This window comes from Loxodonta africana, chromosome 23 (genome assembly GCF_030014295.1).
Source record: "Loxodonta africana isolate mLoxAfr1 chromosome 23, mLoxAfr1.hap2, whole genome shotgun sequence".
NCBI classification, from domain to species: domain Eukaryota; kingdom Metazoa; phylum Chordata; class Mammalia; order Proboscidea; family Elephantidae; genus Loxodonta; species Loxodonta africana.
Window position 1 is genome coordinate 67,291,913 of NC_087364.1, and position 20,314 is coordinate 67,312,226.

At 44.9% G+C, this 20,314-nt stretch overlaps 1 protein-coding gene across 2 annotated transcripts in view; it reads right to left on the reverse strand.

Moving 5' to 3' along the window:
- The window catches only part of WWTR1 (WW domain containing transcription regulator 1), a 150,544-nt gene extending 134,238 nt beyond the window's left edge, over nucleotides 1-16,306 (reverse strand). Inside the window, exons 1-2 of one of the 2 annotated variants that reach the window (XM_064275583.1) lie at nucleotides 16,236-16,306; nucleotides 15,206-15,639 (exon numbers count right to left, since the gene is read on the reverse strand). In XM_064275583.1, the coding sequence (XP_064131653.1) occupies nucleotides 15,206-15,636 (431 nt within the window). In that variant the 5' untranslated portion in view covers nucleotides 15,637-15,639; nucleotides 16,236-16,306. Of the gene's footprint in view, nucleotides 1-15,205; nucleotides 15,640-16,063 lie in introns of both variants that reach the window. The other variant, XM_003416160.3, reaches the window with a different exon arrangement.
- Nucleotides 16,307-20,314: the final 4,008 nt, after the last annotated feature.

Genomic DNA, 20,314 nt, shown 5'->3' on the forward strand with positions numbered 1-20,314 from the left:
CTTTGTATAAGAGGGATAAAAAATAAAAAAGTTGCCATTGAGTCAACTCTGACTCATGGCCACCCCATGTGTGTCAGAGTAGAACTGAGCTCCACAGGGTTTTCAATGGCTGGTTTTTTGGAAATAGATCACCACACCTTTCTTCTTAGCACTTCTGGGTGGACTCAACCACCAACCTTTCAGTTATCTGAGTGTGTTAACCACTGGCACCACCCAGGAGCTCCATAAGAATGATATGTAGATTGATTGTAGGACAGTAGATGATAAATAAAGTTTGGTGACAGATAAGCTAGATAGGTAATGTCATGGATTGAACTGTGTCCCCCGAAAATATCTGTCAACTTAGCTGGGTCACGAGTCCCAGTACTGCATGATTGTCCACCATTTTATGTGATTTTCCCATATGCTGTAAATCCTATCACCATGATGCAATAAAATGGATTAGCGGCAATTATATTGATGAGATCTACAAGATTAGATAGTGTCTTAAACCAATCTCTTTTGAGATATAAAAGAGAGAAGCGAGCAGAGAAACATGGGAACCTCATACTACCAAGAAAGCAGCGTTGGGAGCAGAGCGCGTCATTTGGACCTGAGGTTCCTGTACTGAGATGCTCCCAAACCAAGGGAAGACTGATGACAAGGACCTTCCTTCAGAGCCAACAGAGAGAGAAAACATTACCCTGGAGCTGGCACCCTGAATTTGGACTTCCAGCCTACTGGACTGTGGGAGAATAAACTTCTCTTTGTTAAAGCCTTCCACTTGTGGTATTTCTGTTATAGCAGCACTAGATGACCAAGACACGTAATAAACTAGATAGGAGCCAGAGAGCTGCTCTTTGTGCACAGAATGTTTCTGGGTAAAGTGTTAACTGTCTTTCTCTCTAAATAGGGGACCCAGGGAGGATCAGAGGAATTTATTTTCCATTTTCCTTCTTCTGGTAATGTTTGAATATACATTGCTTTTAAAAAAGAAAAAGAGAAAATCAGAAACAATTTATATGCGCATCAATATGGGACCGGTTAAAAAATGTACAGTACAGCCACACAATGGAACACTATGTAGTCCTTAAAGAGATATAAGGCTGTTGTTTACGTACAACAGAGGAATGACAGTGAAGAAAACCAAAGACTCAAGGGAGCTATTAGTCCAAAGGACTAACAGATAACATGTGCTACAGCCTACACGACCCCGAGACCAGAAGAACTAAATGGTACCCAGCTACCACCACCAAATGCTCTGACCAGGATCACCATAGAGGGTCCCAGACAATGTGGGAGAAAAATGTAGAACAAAAAAATCAAAGTCATAAAAACAAAAACAGACTTAATGGTCGAACAGGGACTGGAGGAACCTCTGAGACTATGGTCTTAAGACACCCCACTGGCTTGGAACTGCAGCCGTTCCTGGAAACTACGTTCCCCCAAGCAATACCCGTTGCCATCAAGTCAATTCCAACTCAATAGCAACCCTGTAGAACAGTGCAGAGCTGCCCTATAGAGCTTCCAAGGAGCACCTGGTAGATTCAAACTGCCAACCTTTTGGTTAACAGCCTTAGCTCTTAACCACTATGACAACCAGCCTTATAAAATAAACAATAACACCCGAAAAGAACATGCTCCATAGAACAATTATAAGAAACCAAAAGAGCAACATTTGCCCAAAAGTAAAGATAAGAAGGCAGGAAGGAGTAGGAAAACCAGATAAAAAGAAACAGGGAACCTGGGGCAGAAATGGGGAGAGTGCTGACACAGGGTGGGGACTGCAATCAATGTCATGGAACACTGTGTACGATTTGTTGAATAGAAAATGAATTTGCTCTGTACACTTTCACCTAAAACATAGTAAAAATGTTATTTTAAAAAAAAAAGGAAGAATGAACTCCAAACACATTAAGTAAAAAGAAGGTGCAGAAAAGAGGTCTAGGTGGGTATACACACGTAAGTTATGTATATGTGTGCATGCTTGTGCTCACACAGAGTTTCTCTAGAAAGACAAAAGAAAATGTCAACAGTGATGCTCAGAGGAAGCAGACTGCGGGTCTGGAGGAAGGTGAAAGAGAGACTTCTCACAGTATGTGCTTTTGTACTATTTGAATTGTCTTGTCATTTACATGTATTTGTTACCTATCCAAAAACTTCTTTTTTTTTTTAATTAAAGGAAGTCATCTACAAACATTAACTTTTAATTCAGCATCAGAGCTTAGCTTGGAAAAGGGTCTCAGTAGACTTCACTAAGAGTTTTGAAGTATGCCCCTGAAAGGGAGGACACAGGCGTCCTCAGGGGACAGAGCTTAGGAGGGCTTGATGAGATGAGCATAATTCCAGAATCTCAATTTTGTCTATGTCCAGCTGATCAGCTTCGAGGAACTGAGATACCATTCATACCCACATGGGAGTATTCTGGGACCAACCAGAACTGCAAGCTGTTCATTTACAAGCAGAAATAGAAGATTCAGTGGGGGTGGGCGGGAGTCATGGGTAGCCTGGTGAACCACTAACTTGGAAAGCAAAGACCACCTTTCATTTTGGAACTGCACTTGCTAAATCGAATACATGAGGAATAGATGGACAAACGGGTAAGAGTTTTGAACAATTCTACCATTTCCAGACTCTTTCAAGTCAGTATAAAATGTCAGTTAGTTCCCAAAACAAACTAGGACGATCTCAACACAGGAGACATTTGTTTTTTTTGTGTGTTGTTGAGTCAGTTCCAACTCATAGCGACCCTAAGTATAACAGAATGAAACACTGCCCGGTCCTGCGTCATCCTCTAGGAGAAAATGGTGGGGTCTTATGCACATTCAGATAGAGCTAAGATCAGTGTATGTCAAAATTAAGGGGTGAAGAGGTTGACATTTACTAGTGAAGAGTCAGTGTATCATCCTAGCTGAGATTCCAAAGCCTCAACGCAAGACATAGTCATCTACCACTCAACACTTACTTTTTAACCCAAGTTAAGCCAGGATCCTTCTGGCCTCAAAAACATTTTCGTCTCTGTGCCTCTCTTCCTATCTCCTCTTTCCTGAAAGGCCTCTCTCCCCACCTACTCACATCCTTCCCATCCTTCAAGCTCCATTAATGTCCAACCACCTTCACAGAGACTTCTCCAAACACCCACTTTCATGCACCTTCCTCTCCAGAGCATTTAGCACCTGGAGCTACAATTCTAAACTGTCAGTGCAAGGGAGAACAAGGCATGATGGGATTACACTTCCAAGCATGGCAGACTCCTCTGAGGAATTCCAGTGTGATGTGCGAGCTGATGCTCCATCCCCGCTCCTCCTTCTCAAGGCAGCATAACAACAACAACAAAAAAAAAAACCAAACCCATTGCCTTCGAGTCAATTCCAACTCATAGTGACCCTATAGGACAGAGTAGGACTGCCCCACAGAGTTTCCAAGGGGCACCTGGCAGATTTGAGCTGCCGACCTTTAGGTTAGCAGCCATAGCACTTAACCACTATGTCCCCAGGGTTTCCCAAGGCAGCATAATGTAGTGCAAATGGTTAAAAGAAGATATTACAGGATCACTTCCGTCTTTTCTTCAAGAATTGTTTATCAAGTTATCTACTATGCGTCAGGTATGGTGCTCTGGTTATACAGTAACAAGCAAGGCAAACATCATTCTTGCCCTCATGGAGGTTTCGGTGTTGTGAGAAAGAGAAATAATTAAACGGAAATATGGGAGTAACACTAGAGCAATGGAGATACCGGAGCTATGGGCAAACGTCACGGGAGCTTCTAGCCTAGTGTCAGGGCTGCAGGTCAGGGAGATCTCCCCGCAGGAGGTGGCATCTAAGCCCATGCCTGAGGGTAGCGTAGAAGTTAACCAGGCAAACGCAGGGAAAGGATGTTCCAAGTACAGGTAACAGCACGAATGAAAGGGAGCACAGCCAACGGACCACACCAAAGGGCGTTCGGTGCAGCTGCAAGCTTCAGACCTGTGACCGTAACAGCAACGACTAACTGACGACACACCTCACAAGCACTCTCACGCACCATGCATGAGAGCAGCTGCTCCAGGTTCTGGCTTTACAGGTCAGAACGCAGCTGTTTGGTCTGGTTTTGTACCCGTTCCCCTTGCCTCCTCAGCTAGACTGTCAGCTGCTGAGGCTAGGAACCCTACCGCACACTTCCTCCCTCAGAGCACACGGCGTGGCCCAGCACACAGACAGGTACGATGAGTTTCAGTTACGAAGGCTGAAAAGGCTAAGGGTACTAGAGGTAGCATGGATGAAAGGCCCTGGAGATGGCTGCCCCCACCACATCTAAACCACAAATAATAACAGTAATTAATTTCCAGTGGTGCTTACTGCCCTGGACATGGTGCTAAGCAGTTTGTAATACACCCCTTATTTCACCGCATCCACTAACAGCACCGAAGGAGTCCATGTCGTGTGTCCTTTCGTATTTATCGTTTGTTATGCCTGGTTGTGATCACGATGATGCCGCCAGATCAGGCAACGTTTTGTTTGGCTATACATAAGCTAAGATCAGAGCCGACTCAACGGCAACCAAGAACAGCAGCCAATGCCTGGTTGTATACTGACTAGATGGGATGTTAAATAAAAGCCAGCAGCTCAGGAAAAAGAGGACACAAATGAAGAGTAAGTTGGAAGACATCCATATGACCTAAGATTTGCCACATGCCTACATTTTATTTTGAGGTGGTTTTTATGGAAAACACTTGATTAAGGTTTTAGCAATGACTGTGTCCAGATCATTTCTAAAGAAAATAACCCCAAGCAAGACAGACATAAGCAGCTCCCAAAGAGCATTTCATGAGTAACATAAGCTCCAGACTTCAGATACCAAAGGCTAAGAGACTTCCCCACATCCCACCCCACCTACCCAAATCTATCACACACAGACTTGAACTCACCTCTTGGCAACTTTTCTTCCTTTCTTCTTTTATCTCCTTCTCTTTTTCTTTTTTTCTTAATATTTAAATGTACAAAGAAGTATAAAGTATATAACAACAAACATCCACACACCTCCCATCAGCTTAAGAAATAAAACGTTACAATACAGTTGAAGACCCCATAGAGATCAGTCAAACCTGACTGTATCACTTCTCTTCCCACAGTTCAAGGATCAAGCTCCAAATCCCTAGCAAGGCTTCTATGATTCAATCTTGCCTACTCCTCCACTTCCTCTCCCCTACTTCCTGATGTCCACCCGGTACCATGGGAGCACTTGGTCTGCCCCTCAGACACCTGAAGGCCCCTCTATCTGGAAGGCCCTAGCTTCTCCCTCCCTGCCCCCACCAACCTCAGTTTGGCCTTGCCGCTGGTATCCCAGAGCCCTGTATACACTCTACCACAACTCCTGACTCCTGGGCTTTTTGTAACTTCATTTCCCCTGCTTTAAAAAGAAATGTATGTTTATTGTAGGACAGTTGGAACCTACAAAGGTAGAAAGTAGACAATAAAAACCATTCATAATCCCAGGGATGACCACTGTAAACATTTTGGCATGAATCCTTCTATCAGATATGCAAACACATACACACAATTTGTCTTAATAAAATCAGGATTATGATACTATCACACTGTACAGTAATTGTTGGTTTTCTTATCTATATCCCAGTCATCTGATGTTTAGGGCCATTTCTTTATCTCTACATTCTTAGTATTTCACACATGGTAAGCATCGGTAATTGACTGTTAAACGAATCAAGGGATATAAATGAACATGCAATGCATATGCACAAAGCACACCGAAAAGAAAAAACCATAACGTGCTTCAAACTTGCAACTGTCACAGTAAAGGTCACAAAAAGGTTTCCCAAAGTGTGATCTGTAGAACATTCTTGAGTGGATGCTGAAAGATGCTAGTTTTAATAATAAGGGACTTTGGAGTCTTTGATGTGTATTGTGACTCTCCAAGAGAAGGATAAAACGCACAACATATTCCAAACCTGTTGGTTCAGGAAGACTTAATTCACAAATCATCTGAATAGACTAGGGTTCCAGACAATACACTTTGGAAAACACTGCTCTACCAATATTTCAGTGCATTAAAATGTTCACATTGCCCCGCAGACCAGCAGAAAGGCCATCTCCTCAAAAATACATACTTCTACTGCAAGTCTTCCACACCACCCTTTAAAAAAAAATGTCACCTGGATTGACTGATTCCTTTACTTTCTGTCACCTCTCTTGTGGTTAGATATTTAACAGAGGGAAGAGAAGCAAGAGGAGCTGCTATACCAAACGAAAAAAAAAAAAAAAAAACCCAAGCCCACTGCCGTCAAGTTGATTCCAACTCATAGTTGTCCCTATGGGACAGAGTAGAACTGCCCCATAGGGTTTCCAAGGTGCAGCTGGTGGATTCAAACTGCCGACCTTTTGGTTAACAGCCATAGCTCTTACCCCCTGCACCACCAGGGCCCAATGGCTCTAAGTCCTACAAGTCTTTACTCAATTGGTCAACAAGCCAAGACTCACTGTTCCCTCAAACCTCCATTTCCACAATTTTTTTTTATCAATCTCCGCAATTATAAAGGCAAGGAGAAGAACCTAGCTCTTTTTCCTCTTGAAATACTTTACTACTGTTACTTAATTAACCCTCTCACAAGCCCTCAACAATATACCCAATCCTGACATTACTGGGTATGTTGGGAGATTCAGTCATCACCCTCCCTGTCCATCATAAAATGATCTGGATTTCTATTTATTAATGGTGGAAATCTTGACAAAAATAAAATACAAGTGGGCACTGTGGGCATACTATCCATTTCTGCTTGTTCTTTGTTTTGTTTTGTTTTTCATTATCTCCGTCTCTCCAGCAATGGGAGCTTCCAACTGGATCACCAAGACGGAGTTCAGAAGCAAACTCTAACGCTCCATCCATCACTCCCAAGTTATCTGGTCACCAAGGATACCTAATTATAGGGCCTAATTACAGGCACATAAATGGCATGAGGCATCATGGCATAAGGGTTTTGGAATCACACAATTCAAATCCCATCTCTGCCACTCACCTGTTATGTGACCCTGGGCCATTTACTTAACCTCACCGAGCCTGTTTCCTCAACAGTAAAATGGGATAATAATAGGTACCTGTTCATGGAGTCACTGTAAGGGTTAAAAGAATATATGTGAAAACACCTAGGGTTATGAAAAGTTTCCATACATGTGTTCAGAGAACACCCCACAGGTGGTTCTGGGGATGCCTCTCAGCAAACCTTGACCCCACTTTCTGAGTTGTCTGGCATAGTGCAGGCCACTAACAAATGTCCCTACCCATCTCTCTCCACATTCCATCACCCCCATCCCTGTAGCTACAGGCCAGGTCCTAAAAAATAAAAAGTAGGCCCTCCACAGAAGTGGTTAGGTATCCTCCACTCAAGCCTCTGAGGAGAAAGGGTACCCCATGGCAAGCATTCCTATATAGGTTTTCTTAAACAGAAAGATTGTCCCTAGGCCCCTATTTTAAATTTTTTAAACTGGCTTTCAATTCCAGATCCAAGTTGTTCTGCACCATGGTGTTGGAATCCCCTTACCCTACTGGCAAGGTTTCTGCATCTGACTTTGGCCAGGTAGACAGCACGTACCTTGGGAGAGAGGGAAGGGGAGGCAAAAACTAACTTGTACTGAAAGTCTACTATGTGCCAGGCATTTTACTTATGTTCTTGTTGTTAGCTGCCGTTGAGTTGGCCTCTGACTCATGGATACCCCAGGCATAATGGGATAAAACCATTTTGATCCACAGGGTTTTAATTGGCTGATTTTAAGAAAGCAAATTATCAGGTCTTTCTTCCTAGTCAGTCTTAGTCTGGAAGCTCAGCTGAAATTTGTTCAGCATCATAGCAATATGCGTGCCTCCACTGACAGATGGGTACTGGCTGCATTTGAGGTGCACTGGCCAGAAATCAAACCTGTATCTCCTGCTTGGAAAGTGAGAATTCTACCACTGAAGTGCCACTACCCCCTTACGTATGTATGTTATCTTGTCTAATCGCTCAACATACTGTAAGATAGGTATTACTATCCTCATTTTGAAGATAAGGAAGCTGAGGCAGCAGGTGGTATTTTGTGAATAACCAAAGACCCTTTATGAAAATAGCTACATTATGTTGGCATCGAAAGGTAAACAGAAAAGCAAGCCAGAGTTCAATTCTTTTTTGAGGATATAAATTTAGAACAACCTTTAAAATAAATATTTTTCAGATAGAAAAGGATTTGAAAATTTTATCTCCCACAAACCATTTCTTAAGAAGTTACTCAAGGATCCACTCCAGCAAAATGGAGGCATAAACCAAATAGAGGACAACAAGGGAAAAAGAAATAGTGCTTCGGGCCACAGACAGAAGTGAAGAGCAGTTTTAGGATGATACCCTTGTGTGGGCCTAGAGAGCAACCAATTCAAAATGGCACAGAAAGATGGAGAAATCTGAAAGTGAGGGCTTAGGAAAAGCAGGCTTGAAAGACTAGATGATATTAAAAGCCTGAAAATTTTTTAGGTCACAATAAAGGTAAGTAATGCATAGAGACATACTGACTAGAAATACCAATTAGAAAAAAATGTTTAAGAAAGCCATGGTCCAAATATAAAGAAATTAGATGATATGAATTTAATTTAAACAGCTGATGAAGAGTGAGATAAAAAGATTCCATATGACTGAGGGTGGTACTGAAGAGATCTTCCTTTGATTGGCTCAGGAGTCCTGACACTGGACCCACTGTACAAGCCTAAAATACAATCCTGGCACACAAGGCAAAGTATCATATATACTGTTAATAATAATATAAATACTGCCTACACATTTTCAGCTTTAAGAATCATTTATGAACAAAATGGTCTTTTGGGCCAAGCACAGATATAGGTTAAGAGTACAAGGCTTTGGCAATGTTAAGGGTGGCATTGACAAAAAATGAACTGTGGAAATTGTAGCAACCCATGCATCCTTGACTTACAAAATGGGGAATCAAGAAATACTGTCAGAAGTTGACAAAACAAGAAATAACAAAAGTGGTCCAATAAATAAACTAAAAATAATATGAATATCGAACTTGGAAGAGAAAGAAGAAAACTAGTTTAAGGAGCTAGATTCTCACTTCCATATCTGGAATTAAAAGCTGATAAATGAAAAAAAGAATGATTAAAAAAAAAATCTGAGACCCAAAGGTCAACAATTACTCTAAAGCAAAGCTGAGAAGATAAGGGGGCAGGGAAACTAGTACACTGGAAACAGAACAAACAGAACACAATTAAAGAGAATGCTGATACACTGTGAAAAATGTAATTAATGTCACTGAAAAATCTGTATCGAAATTGTCAAATGGGAACCTAATTTACTGCATAAATTTTCACCAAAAACACAGTAAAATATTATTTTTTTTTAAAAAGAGTGGCAAAATCATGTTACTTAAGGTGAAGGAGGTAACAATTTAAGAATTAAATATAGAAACAGTTAACAAATAAATTAAAAGATTCCTTCTGTGAGCCTTGAGGTGGTGAAGGAAACCACTGTTTTTCAGCAAAAGTCCTTCTGTACTATTTGACTTGTTACCACATGCACAGATCACTTTCGCAAAAATAATTCTGTACCACACATTTCAGAAAAGGCAAAACACTAAAAATCGGAAGTGACAGCCAAATGTTGTAGTTGGAATTGTAGTTAAGAGTGGAATAGTTTTTTGTTTTTTCTTTATAGAACTATTATTCAAATGAAAGTCTTCTACAGGAATGTTTGTACGTAAGAGTAAAAATGGAAAAGACCTTCTTTACAACTATATTGAAGCTAACTCATTTTCTTCTTTATAATTCTCTATTTTCCAGTTGATGTACAATCAATGTATATTCCATTTACAATAAGAAATTAAAAAAAAAATTCATGTGATCAATGTTTTAGTGTGTCATGTTGCTAAGCACCCGCCACCTCCGCACCCCAGCCTGATTCATGAGCTTTAGAGGACAGTGGGCATGATGCAGCAGTTTTCACAGGTCACATGTTTTAATGCTGGAACTGCTCTGTGGTTACCTGTTACCATAAAGGAATGCCTGAACAACAAAAAGGTACAAACGCTCAGGAAAAGTGCCCTTTAGGAGATAGAGAAAGTGATTACATCATATACCTAGGAACAATCTTACCTGGGAAAATGACAAAAAGCCTTTTAAAGCTTCTTAGATGTATGAGCTTTGATTCCCATAAAGCTCATTATTGTCTGAGGAGGTAATAAAGGAATGAAGGTGGGGGGTGGTGGAAAACTTCTATATAAGTAGGTAGCAGAAGATCAGAGGTCCAGTGCAGGGCTCACCATTAAATGACCACATGACTTCCCCAAAGTCACATCGTCACCCCTCCCTGGCCTTAGTTTTTTTGGGAAAAAAAAATTGACCTTTGTCAATTCTAAAATCCTTTGATTTCTGATTTTAAAAGCCCTCAACTCCCAACAGAGTCAAGAATAGGTTTCACTGCTAGCCCCATTTCACAGATGACGGAGCAAAGTAAGGGGTAGATTTCATGAAAACTCAGGGTCAGTTGCCATTACTTCCCAAGCTTCTACTTAATCCACCAAACTGCCCTGCCTTTTGAGGCTGTGTAACAAAGTGTGACACAAAACATTTACCTCATCCCAACTTTAAACAAGGCTCTAAAGGAAACTCGGAGAACTCTTGGCAGATTGTTCTTCCCGAAACACAATGGTCACAGTGACTTAATTTCTTAATTCTCTTAGCCACTTGGCCAAAAGTTCGAGGAATAACATCAGTGAGACCAGCCTATTACAGTGGTTTTCAGATGTCATCTTGATTGACTATCCAAACTGAAATGAAGGTACACTCTATTTTCAGCTAGGGGAATGGTTGTGGCTGGGGGATGGGTACAGATGGATTACACCAACTTTCTCTAAACCCAAAACTAACTTCCATCTTTGTCCCATTTTCACAAACATTGCTCTGAGCTACTCCAATCACTCAAAACGCGAGTATAAAAGGAATTTTTTTGTTTCTTTTGCTTTTGTTTGGGTTTTCTTTTTTCCTAGCTTCCTTCTGATACTCAGAAAGCCCAGTTCTTATTTCATATTTCATATATTTTAATAATCAGAGTAACCATGCTGATCATATACTGTGTGGGTGGGTATGTGTGTATTCATAAACAGTTTAAAAATCATTTGGGACCAAAAAAGTCCCCCCCAAATTATTGAAAATCATTGGGTTTTTTTTCCTTCTATTTGTATTGACGATCAAACTCATTTCTGTAAAAGTCACAATAAAATTATTCAAAACTCCATTTACCTAAGTAAACTTAAGACAGCGTGCTTGTTATTTTGGCACTTTATGTACCATAGCAACCAGCATCATGCTGTAGAGCAACAATGTCATCGCATTTAGAAATTTATCATGTTATTACGTCACATACTTGACTTCCGCCAGCCATTTAGAAGTCACACAGCGCACGTCCCAACTACTGCTCAATAACAAGCTCTAGAAGACCAGTTGGGGCATAAAATGACCATTAAGTCTGTTTCAGGATAAGTGATTCTCAGGATGGCACCAAACCCAGAAACAAAATAAAGAACTCCTCCTTGCACCAGATGTCAACAGCTTTGGGACAGGGAAGGAACAGGAACTGGTCACCAGTATGAGTCAAAGATTTGGCTATAATAAACCTCATCCTTCACAATGTTTCCCTTGTTAGGGCCATGTCATAGCAATTAAAGTATCAAATGTTAGTGTCAAGGAAAGGTTTGACTATATATTTTTCATAGCAAATAACTTTCGAATCAAGGCAACTCTGTTGAAGAAACATGGGCTTTCCAGGGAGCTCTAAGGCCCAAGTTCTTAGAAGAGAAGTGTCCCTTCTTGGCAGGTGACAGCAGTGTAGGCAATCCTGAACCAAGTGGTCCAGCTGGCACAACTTCCATCTAAGCCTTGGAAAGTCTGACCCCCCATGACCTTGCATTCCAAGTTCCAACTTGGTTTTTCCTCAGAAACGTAATCATCTTAAGGTTCCACACCTGAAATAATCTTCCCTAGTCTTTATGAATCTATTTCCTACACAGTTTAATTCATTACATCGAAAAACTATAGCAATGTGAAGGCAGAAGGGTGACAAAGCAGCCACCCTGAACTGATGGTATTTCAGGCTACCAAGTGCACCATATTAAAACTCCTGACCCAGTTTCCACACAGTTGACTCGTCCAGCCCACAACTACTTAACCTCCAAGTTGCTGATTACTTCACCATGAGTTGTGGTCATGACATCACCTGCTGAGAGCAGTAAGGCCTACAAGGAACTGTTCAATTTTCCAGCTTACTCTTCCCAAGAAACTAGAGACTGCAGGCCATCCACACTGACAAGAGTCTCTCTCCTCCCCAAGTCTCAGGACAATTGGCTCATAAATTTTGGTGCCACATCCTAATGGACCTGGCTCTGGGATATTTGATGTCAGCTAAGAGGGTTAAGGGCCTGTTATGGATTGAATTATGACCCCCAAAATACATGTGGTAAATCCAAGTCTCTATGCCTGTGGTTATAATCCTTTTTAGGAATGGGCTGTCTTTGTTATGTGAATGAGGCAGGATTAGTGTAGGGTGTATCCTGAGTCAATCTCTTTTGTGATATGAAAGAGATTAAACAAGTGAGCAGAGGAGAGATGGGAGAAGATAGATACCAAGACACACGGAGATCTCCAAGGAACCAGGAAGCAGAAGCTGAAGAGACAAGGACATTCCTCCAGAACCAACAGAGAGAGAAAGTCTTCCCCTAGAGCTGGTGCTCTGAATTCAGACTTTTAGCCTCCTAAACTGTGAGAAAATCTATTTCTGTTTGTTAGAACCATTTACTTGTGGTATTTCTGCTACGGCAGCACTAGATAATTAAGACAGAATTTAGTACCGGAAGAGTGGGGTGCTGCTCTAACAGATACCTAAAATGTGGAAGCAGTTTTCAAATTGGGTAATGGGTGGAGGCTGGAAGAGTTTTAAGGTTCCTAATAGCAAAAGCTTAGATGGTCTTGAAGAGACTATTGGTAGAATTACGGATGTCAAAGGCAATTCTGGTGAGGGCTCAGAAGGAAGTGAGGAGAGCTATAGGCAGAGTGTCTACCATCTTAGAGAATGTATGTGGATGTTAAACGTGCTTCTGATGAGGCTTTAAAAGAAAATGATGGACATGTGATCAGACAATGGAGGAATGGCAATGCTTTTTATGCAGTGGCAGAGAACATGTCTGAATTATGTTGAAATGTTTGGTGGAAAGCAGAACTTGTAAGTGATGAACTTGAAGATCTGGTTGAGGAGATTTCTAAGCAAGAGTTTATAGATGCCATGTGGCTTCTCCTTGCCACTTACAGTAAAATGTGAGAGGAAAGAGAGAGGAAAGAGATGGACTTAAAAATGAATTGTGCAAAATGAAAATAGAAGTTTAAGGTTTGGAAAATTCGGTTGTACAAACTAAGGACATATGGCCTAGAATGCTCACCAAGGACGTGGCTACACAATCTTTTTTTTTTAGAGATTTAGCCTGTGACTGATGTATCTAACCAAGTACTGAAGCAGAAGCTTCAACTGAAGGGACAGAAAAAGAACTAAAAGGAAAGAACACCGTCTGCCTCTTGGAATTCTGCAGGCAGGAAACAGTCCAAAGGAGCTACATCTGTTGTCCTCCAAGAAAATAAAAGGACCATCCCTGGAGCATCTTGGAGATTAGCAGAACTGTTGGAAGGAGCACAGGAAGCAGGGCCTTCACGGTTTAAAAGGGTGAGGCCACGGCCTCCTAGGTTTCAAACAGTAGGGTGTTCACCAACTTGGTTCCAAAGTGCCGGGTTGCCATTAAGGTGTGCCAGGGGGATGGGGCGACCCCCAAAACTGAGGGGGCCAGGCTGCCAAGCCCAAGGGACAGAAGAATAGGGCCTGCCAGGGCCAACGGGTTGGGGTCACCAGTCAGATGGACTAGGAGAATGGGGCTGCCTAAAGCCAAGAGAGCAGGGATGCCATCCCAAAGGGTCTGGAAGGTGGAGCTGAAGCCCCAAGCTAAGGTGCCTTCACCTGGAATCCAGATGGCATGGCCAGCACCCAGAGTCTGGAGGGCAGGGCCACTGCCCAGATGGTCTCAGAGAAGAAAGGATTATTTTCAAGCCTTGACAGCTAATGTGAATTGTTCTGCTGGGTTTTGGACTTGTTGGTGCCTGTTATCCCTTCTTTCCCTCCAATTTCTGCCATTTGTAATGGAAATGTCTACCTTGTACCTGTTCCACCATTGTGCTTTGGAAGTAGATAACTTGTAGTCTAGATTTCACAGGTTCACAGATGAAGAGGAATTTTGTGTGAGGATGGAACACACCTAAAGTCTCACCCATATTTGATTTAGATGATTCAGATGAGATTTCGGACTTGAAGTTGAATCAGGCTTTTGGGATGATGTGATGGGGTAAATGTATTTTGCATGTGGCAAGGACATGAATTTTTGGGGGGGGGGCAAAGGACAGAATGTAGGAATTGAATTATGTCCCCTCAAAAAGGTGTGGTAAATCCTATCCTCTGTGCCTATGGTTATAATCCCATTTGGGAATGGATTGTCTTTGTTATGTTAATGAGGCAGGATTAGTGTAGGGTGTATCTTGAGTCAATCTCTTTTGAGATATAAAAAGGTATTAAACACTTAAGCAGAGGAAAGATAGGGTAAGATAGATGCCAAGACACATGGAGATCTCCAAGGAACCAGGAAGCAAAAGCTGAAGAGACAAGGACCTTCCTCCAGAGCCAAGAAAGAAAGCCCTCCCCTAGAGCCAGCGCTCTGAAATTCAGACTTGTAGCCTCCTAAATTGTGAGAAGATAAATTTCTGTTTGTGAAAGCCATGCACTTGTAATATTTCTGTTGTAGCAGCACTAGATAACTACAACAGGGCCTCAGCCCAGGAGTCTGCTTCAGTCCTCCCAATGCAGGAACAGTCACCTGTGAGTATCATGGGAATCCCCCACTTTTCTCCTATCTCTAGGAGTTTCCAAGTCCTGAATCTCTTGAGACTTGCAGGACTCTGGATGAACCTCACAAGAGACTCCCCAGCTTCTGATCCCTTACAATTCCAATACCCAGCCGTTCACTCCTTGCCTCCAGCGTTCACCCAGATCTTTGGGAAAGAACCCTGGAAGGACGTGCACCTTCTCTCTCTCTCTCACACACACACACACACACACAAGCGCGGGCCCCGGGTCATCGTGCCTCTGCTTCCCCTGGCCAGGCTGACTTACTTGAGGAAGTACCTCTGGCCAGTGGCCGTGAAGGTCATCTCCCAGCCTGGGGGCAGCGGCAGCTCATCCGTCACGTCGTAGGACTGCTGGCGAAGGTGCGCGTGCTGCTGCGCGGGGCTGGCCGCCGCGCCCGCACCCGTGCCCAGCTGCAGGGACGCGGGCGACGAGTGTGAGCGGACGTGCTGGGCACCGCTGACCAGTCGGGGGCCGGGGTGGCCGCCCGACGAGTCGGTGCTCGACTGGCGCGAGTGTGAGCCCGAGTCAGGCTCCTTGAAGAACGACTCGGGCAGGATCTTCTTCCGCCACGAGCTGGGCTTGGGGTTCCGGACCGAGTTGAAGAGGGCTTCGAGGTCTGTGTCGAGGTCCTGCGTGACGTGGATCACTTGCTGCCCGGGCGGCGGGAGCGGAGGGGGTCCCGAGACCGGATTCATCTTCTGCAAGCAAGAAGGAAGGTCAGATAAGCCTTTTATTGAAAGCCGGGGAGGGGGAGAAGAATAGAAAAGAAAACGAGGAGACTGATAGATGCCCGCCTCGGGATCGCAGACACGCTGCAGCGAGACCAGGCGGATGGGGGAGGGGTCCCTCCTTGCCTGGAGAATTATGCAACTTTCTTGAAGCCAAGAAGTTCTCGGGAGGAGAAGGAGAAGGAAGGAGGGGGAGGGGAGTGGTGACTGCACGCAGGATGTTGCTGAACCTTCTAGTGGCAAAGGAGAGGTCGCAGCTTTCTAGGACAGACAGACCCCCCTCCCCAAAGAAGTCTAACCCAAGCCAACTCCACGACGTCTCGACTCCGGAAGCCCGAGGAGCCAGGCGCCCTGGAGTGGGGCCGGGCGAGCGGCGCGCTCCAGCCGGCACTACCTGGGCGCGCAGCGAAGCCAAGCCTGGGCGCGCGGCGGCCGCCGGCCAGCCTGAACCCGCCGTCGGGCTGGGTCGCTCGGGTGGGGACCGAGCTCGCGAAGCTGGAGCCGGGGTCCGGCTGGCAAATCCCGACCCACTCAGTGCCTGGGAGCCGAGGGGCTTGGGCTCTTACATCCCCCGAGCCGGCCTCAGGCGCTCGCACTCGGCGAGATGGGCGCAGACGAGAAGCAGACAGCGCGGCCGCCGCGGCTCCCGGACTGTCCCATAAACAAAGTTTGGAGCAAATTCCCACCCCCAGGAAAGAGGCGGGCCCGAAAGTTGAGCTGTTGAATTATGCATGACTCCGAATCCAAAGCGGGCCTGCCCCCGCTCGCCCCTCCCTTTCCTCCTCCTCCTTCTCCTACCCAGCTCCAGAAACCCTGGGCGTGATGGGTACTTTGCAGGGTAAGAGGAGACGGGTGCCCCCCACCCACTCCTCCCGCCGGGCGGACCGTTCCCGCGGAGCCCTGGATCTGCATTCCTTTGAGTTTACCAAGGACTTGGGGCGGGATCAAAGGGAAAGTGGCCCGAGCCTGTTTTATCAAGGGCTTGTGGACCGAAACCAAGGCTGGGGGCGGTGGAGGGCATGCGGGTGAGGGGCCCAGACCAGCGAAGGGCGGGTCCTCGGAGCCGCGCCCTCCCCTCGAGCTGGGTGCCGAGCCCCCGGCACCCCGAGCGCCGCTCGGACTCGCGGCTGTGTCCTAGGGCGAGCTCGGGAGCGCCCCTGCGCGGGGAGCCACCAAGGCTGGCCTTTCCACGGAGCCTGCTTTGCACTTGTGACCATATTTGGTGTGGCGAGGAGGCATCTCGTCGGCTTGGCTTTCAATTGTCTGCTTGAGCGCAGACGGTGCCCAGAAAGCGCCTCTGTCGCTGGAAATGCGGCTTTGCCAGCGGGTGGGCTGTAAACAAACGACCTTCGAACCATTCATCAACCCTTAGTTTCCTCTCCAGGGTGTCTCAGGTCACTAGGGATTGAGAAGAAACCGAGTCAAAGGGTGGGTGCGGAAAGGGGAGAGAGATCGCGCACCACCCCCCCCTTCCGCGCCCTCCGCGCGGGTGGTGGGAGGATTGGAATGTCCCTGACGCCCTCCGGAGAGCCTGGTGCCGGGATGGAACCGGAGCAGGTGGCTGGGAGGGAGAGGGTGCGCCAGTGACCCGGAAAAAGCCACCCACCCCCTACCGACTGGATTTGGCCGAGGGGTGGAGACCCTAAACTAGGGGGAGGAAGTTAAGCCTGGCTAGACAGCTGCGGAGAGTAGGAGGTGACCTTGTCCTCCAGAGCAGCTCACTTCTCTCTCCCTTGTCCCCTCTCCACTGGGGAGAATGGGAAAGTGGCATCGGAGGTGAACTGCGCTCCAGAATCCCTGTACCCCACCCCATTTCATTCAAATAGAACTTTTAAAAATAAATAAGGCAATATATGTAAAGCACTACAAACAACACTCGGCCAGGCTCCATAAGTGTTTGTTAAATAAAATAGAATTGTGCAGGTATTGTTCTTACACTGTATTGTAAGGGCAAAATGAAGTCAACATCTAGAGTTGCCCTGAAAAAGTTTAAGGGAAAGAGGAGGCCTCCTCATTGTTTTACCTTGGTGAGGGAGATGTTGCCTTCCAGTCCATTCCAACTCATAGGAACCCTATAGGACAGAGTGAGAACTGCCCCATAGGGTTTCCAAGGAACTGCTGGTGGATTCCAACTGCTGACCTTTTGGTTAGCACCTGAGCCCTTAACCACTGCACGAATTTGGGAGCCACTTGCTAAATGGTTACATCCCTATCACCGCCCAAAATAGAGCAGAGCCCACCAAAGGGAGCCCCCTCTCCCCTTGTCTGTACTAGAAGTGTTGATCTGATTGCAGACCCCTCACAGTTTGGGAAACACCAGGACTGCCTTAGAGAAAGACAGCCACATGGATCACTTTGAAAGGTAAGGAGGCCATGGCTTCTTTGAGGAACCTCCAGAACCCCATGTTTTCCGTACAGCAAGTCCTCTGCCCACAGGTGACTGAGGGAAGTGGGAGCTAGCACAGGTTATGCCATGAAGTAGCAGCTTTGCAAACTAGGGTCAGAATCCCCCATAGCTGCCACAGTGGGGAAATAGAGAAGGTGCTGGGATCAAATGGCTCTTGATTCAGAAGCAACACGGCTGACTTGATGATTCAAGGATGGAAACTGAGTCCCGCCTTGCTACAGAAAGGTCCTCACCCCTGAAGGAAGCTCCTGTTTTGCAAAGAAACCTGGCTGCCACAGAGAAGCATGTGCTGAGGAGCCACAAGGCTAATCAGCGGGTGACAGTTAGGGTGGGGATTGGATGGGCAAGGCTGCAGTCTTCATTCCTTGCCATGCTTCAAGAAATAGACAATGGGGGATGCAGTAGATACCAGAAATTAAAACTGTCCTGATTACAGGATAACTCAAAGGGAAAACTCCGAGTTCCCAAACAGCCTGGGATATGATAGTGGATGATTCGAAAGACCCGTTGTCATCCCAGCCCTTCCAACAACACCTTCAGATTGAGCTCTACAGTGCCTTGTATGTGTCAGGTACTGTGCATTAGAGGCAGCATGGTGTGGTGGGTAAGTGTAGACCTCTGCTGCAAAATACCTGGGTCACCTCACGCAACATACTCAAGCTCTGTTCCTGGGGTTTTTCTTCTCCTTCCTCTTCCTCCTCCTTTTTTTTTTGTAAATTAGAGACAATAGCAATGCCCACTTCATAGGATTCTAGGTTAAGACAATGTTGGCCCATGATTTAGAGCACGAGCTCCAAAGTACCTAGCTCTACCCTCTACCATGGGCAGGGAACTTAGCCTCCCAAAGTCACAGTTTCTTTATCTGCAAGTTGGAAATAATAATACTGTGTTAATGTGCAACATGGAGCCCTGATGGCACAGTGGTTAAAAGTTGTGGCTGCTAACCAGAACGTTGGCAGTTCAAATCCACCAGCTGCTCTTTGGAAACCCTATAGGGCAGTTCTATTCTGTCCTATAAGAGGTTGCTGTGAGCCGGAATCCACTCAACGGCAACAGGTTTGGTTTGGTTTTGGGTTTAATCCATTACATTTCTGGCCTTCAATGAACAACCCTCCTGGTATCCACACCCTTATGTAATCCCTTCCATTAAATCTGGACTAGACCTGTGACTTGCTTTAACCAAGAAAATGTGGCAGTGAAGCTGTACTAGTTCTGCCCATAAGCTCTAAGAAGGTGTGGAAGCTTCGTTTTTTTTGCACTTTTGAGAGAGCTGAGCCGCCTGGTAAGAAATCCAAGTGGGAAAAGCCCTGAGATACTCGGAAACTGGGAGAAACCCAGTTATTGCAGCATCTGAGCTGAACCCAGCCCCCAGCCAGCCCACTAGCTGATGGCAAACACATCAGTGACCACCAGGAAGACCAGCAGAAGAACCACAGAGCTGAGCCCAGTCCAGGCTGCAGAACTGTCAGCATATAAAATGGGTATTATTTTAAGCCACTAAGTTTTTGGACAGTTTGTTATGCAAATGTGCATCCTAAAAATTAAATAAGAAAATGTGAATAAAGTTTTTAGTAAAAACCCTATTATATACTAAAAACCAAAAAAAAAAAAAAAAAAGAATCCGTTGCCTTCAAGTAGGTTCTGACTCACGGCCACCCTATAGGACAGAGTAGAACTGCCACACAGGGTTTCAAAGGAGCAGCTGGCTGGTGGATTCGAACTGCTGACCTTTTGGTTAACAGCTGAGCTCTTAACCACGGAGCCACCAGGGCTCCATCATATGCTAAAGCACCCAACAAATAATGGCTGCTACTTAAGTCTCAAGAAGACTAGAAGAATAGATAATATACTATATATCTTTGTTTTACAGATAAGAAAACTGGCCCAATGAAATTAAAACTATCTCATCCAAATACATACAATTAATTTGCAGAAACAAACGAACAAAAAATCCGAGATTCATCCCAGGGTTTGTAACCCCAAAGCAGAGAGCTTTTTTCACTCTCCCATCCTGGGTGTTGACCTGTGTTTTATTGACTATACAAAGGCATTCGACTGTGTGGATCATCACAAATTATGGGTAACATTGCAAAGAATGGGGATTCCAGAACACTTTATTGTGCTCATGAGGAACTTGTACTTAGAGAGGCAGTCATTTGAACAGAACAAGGGGATACTGTGTGGTTTAAAGTCAAGAAAGGCTTGTGTCAGGGTTGTATCCTTTCACCACACCTATTC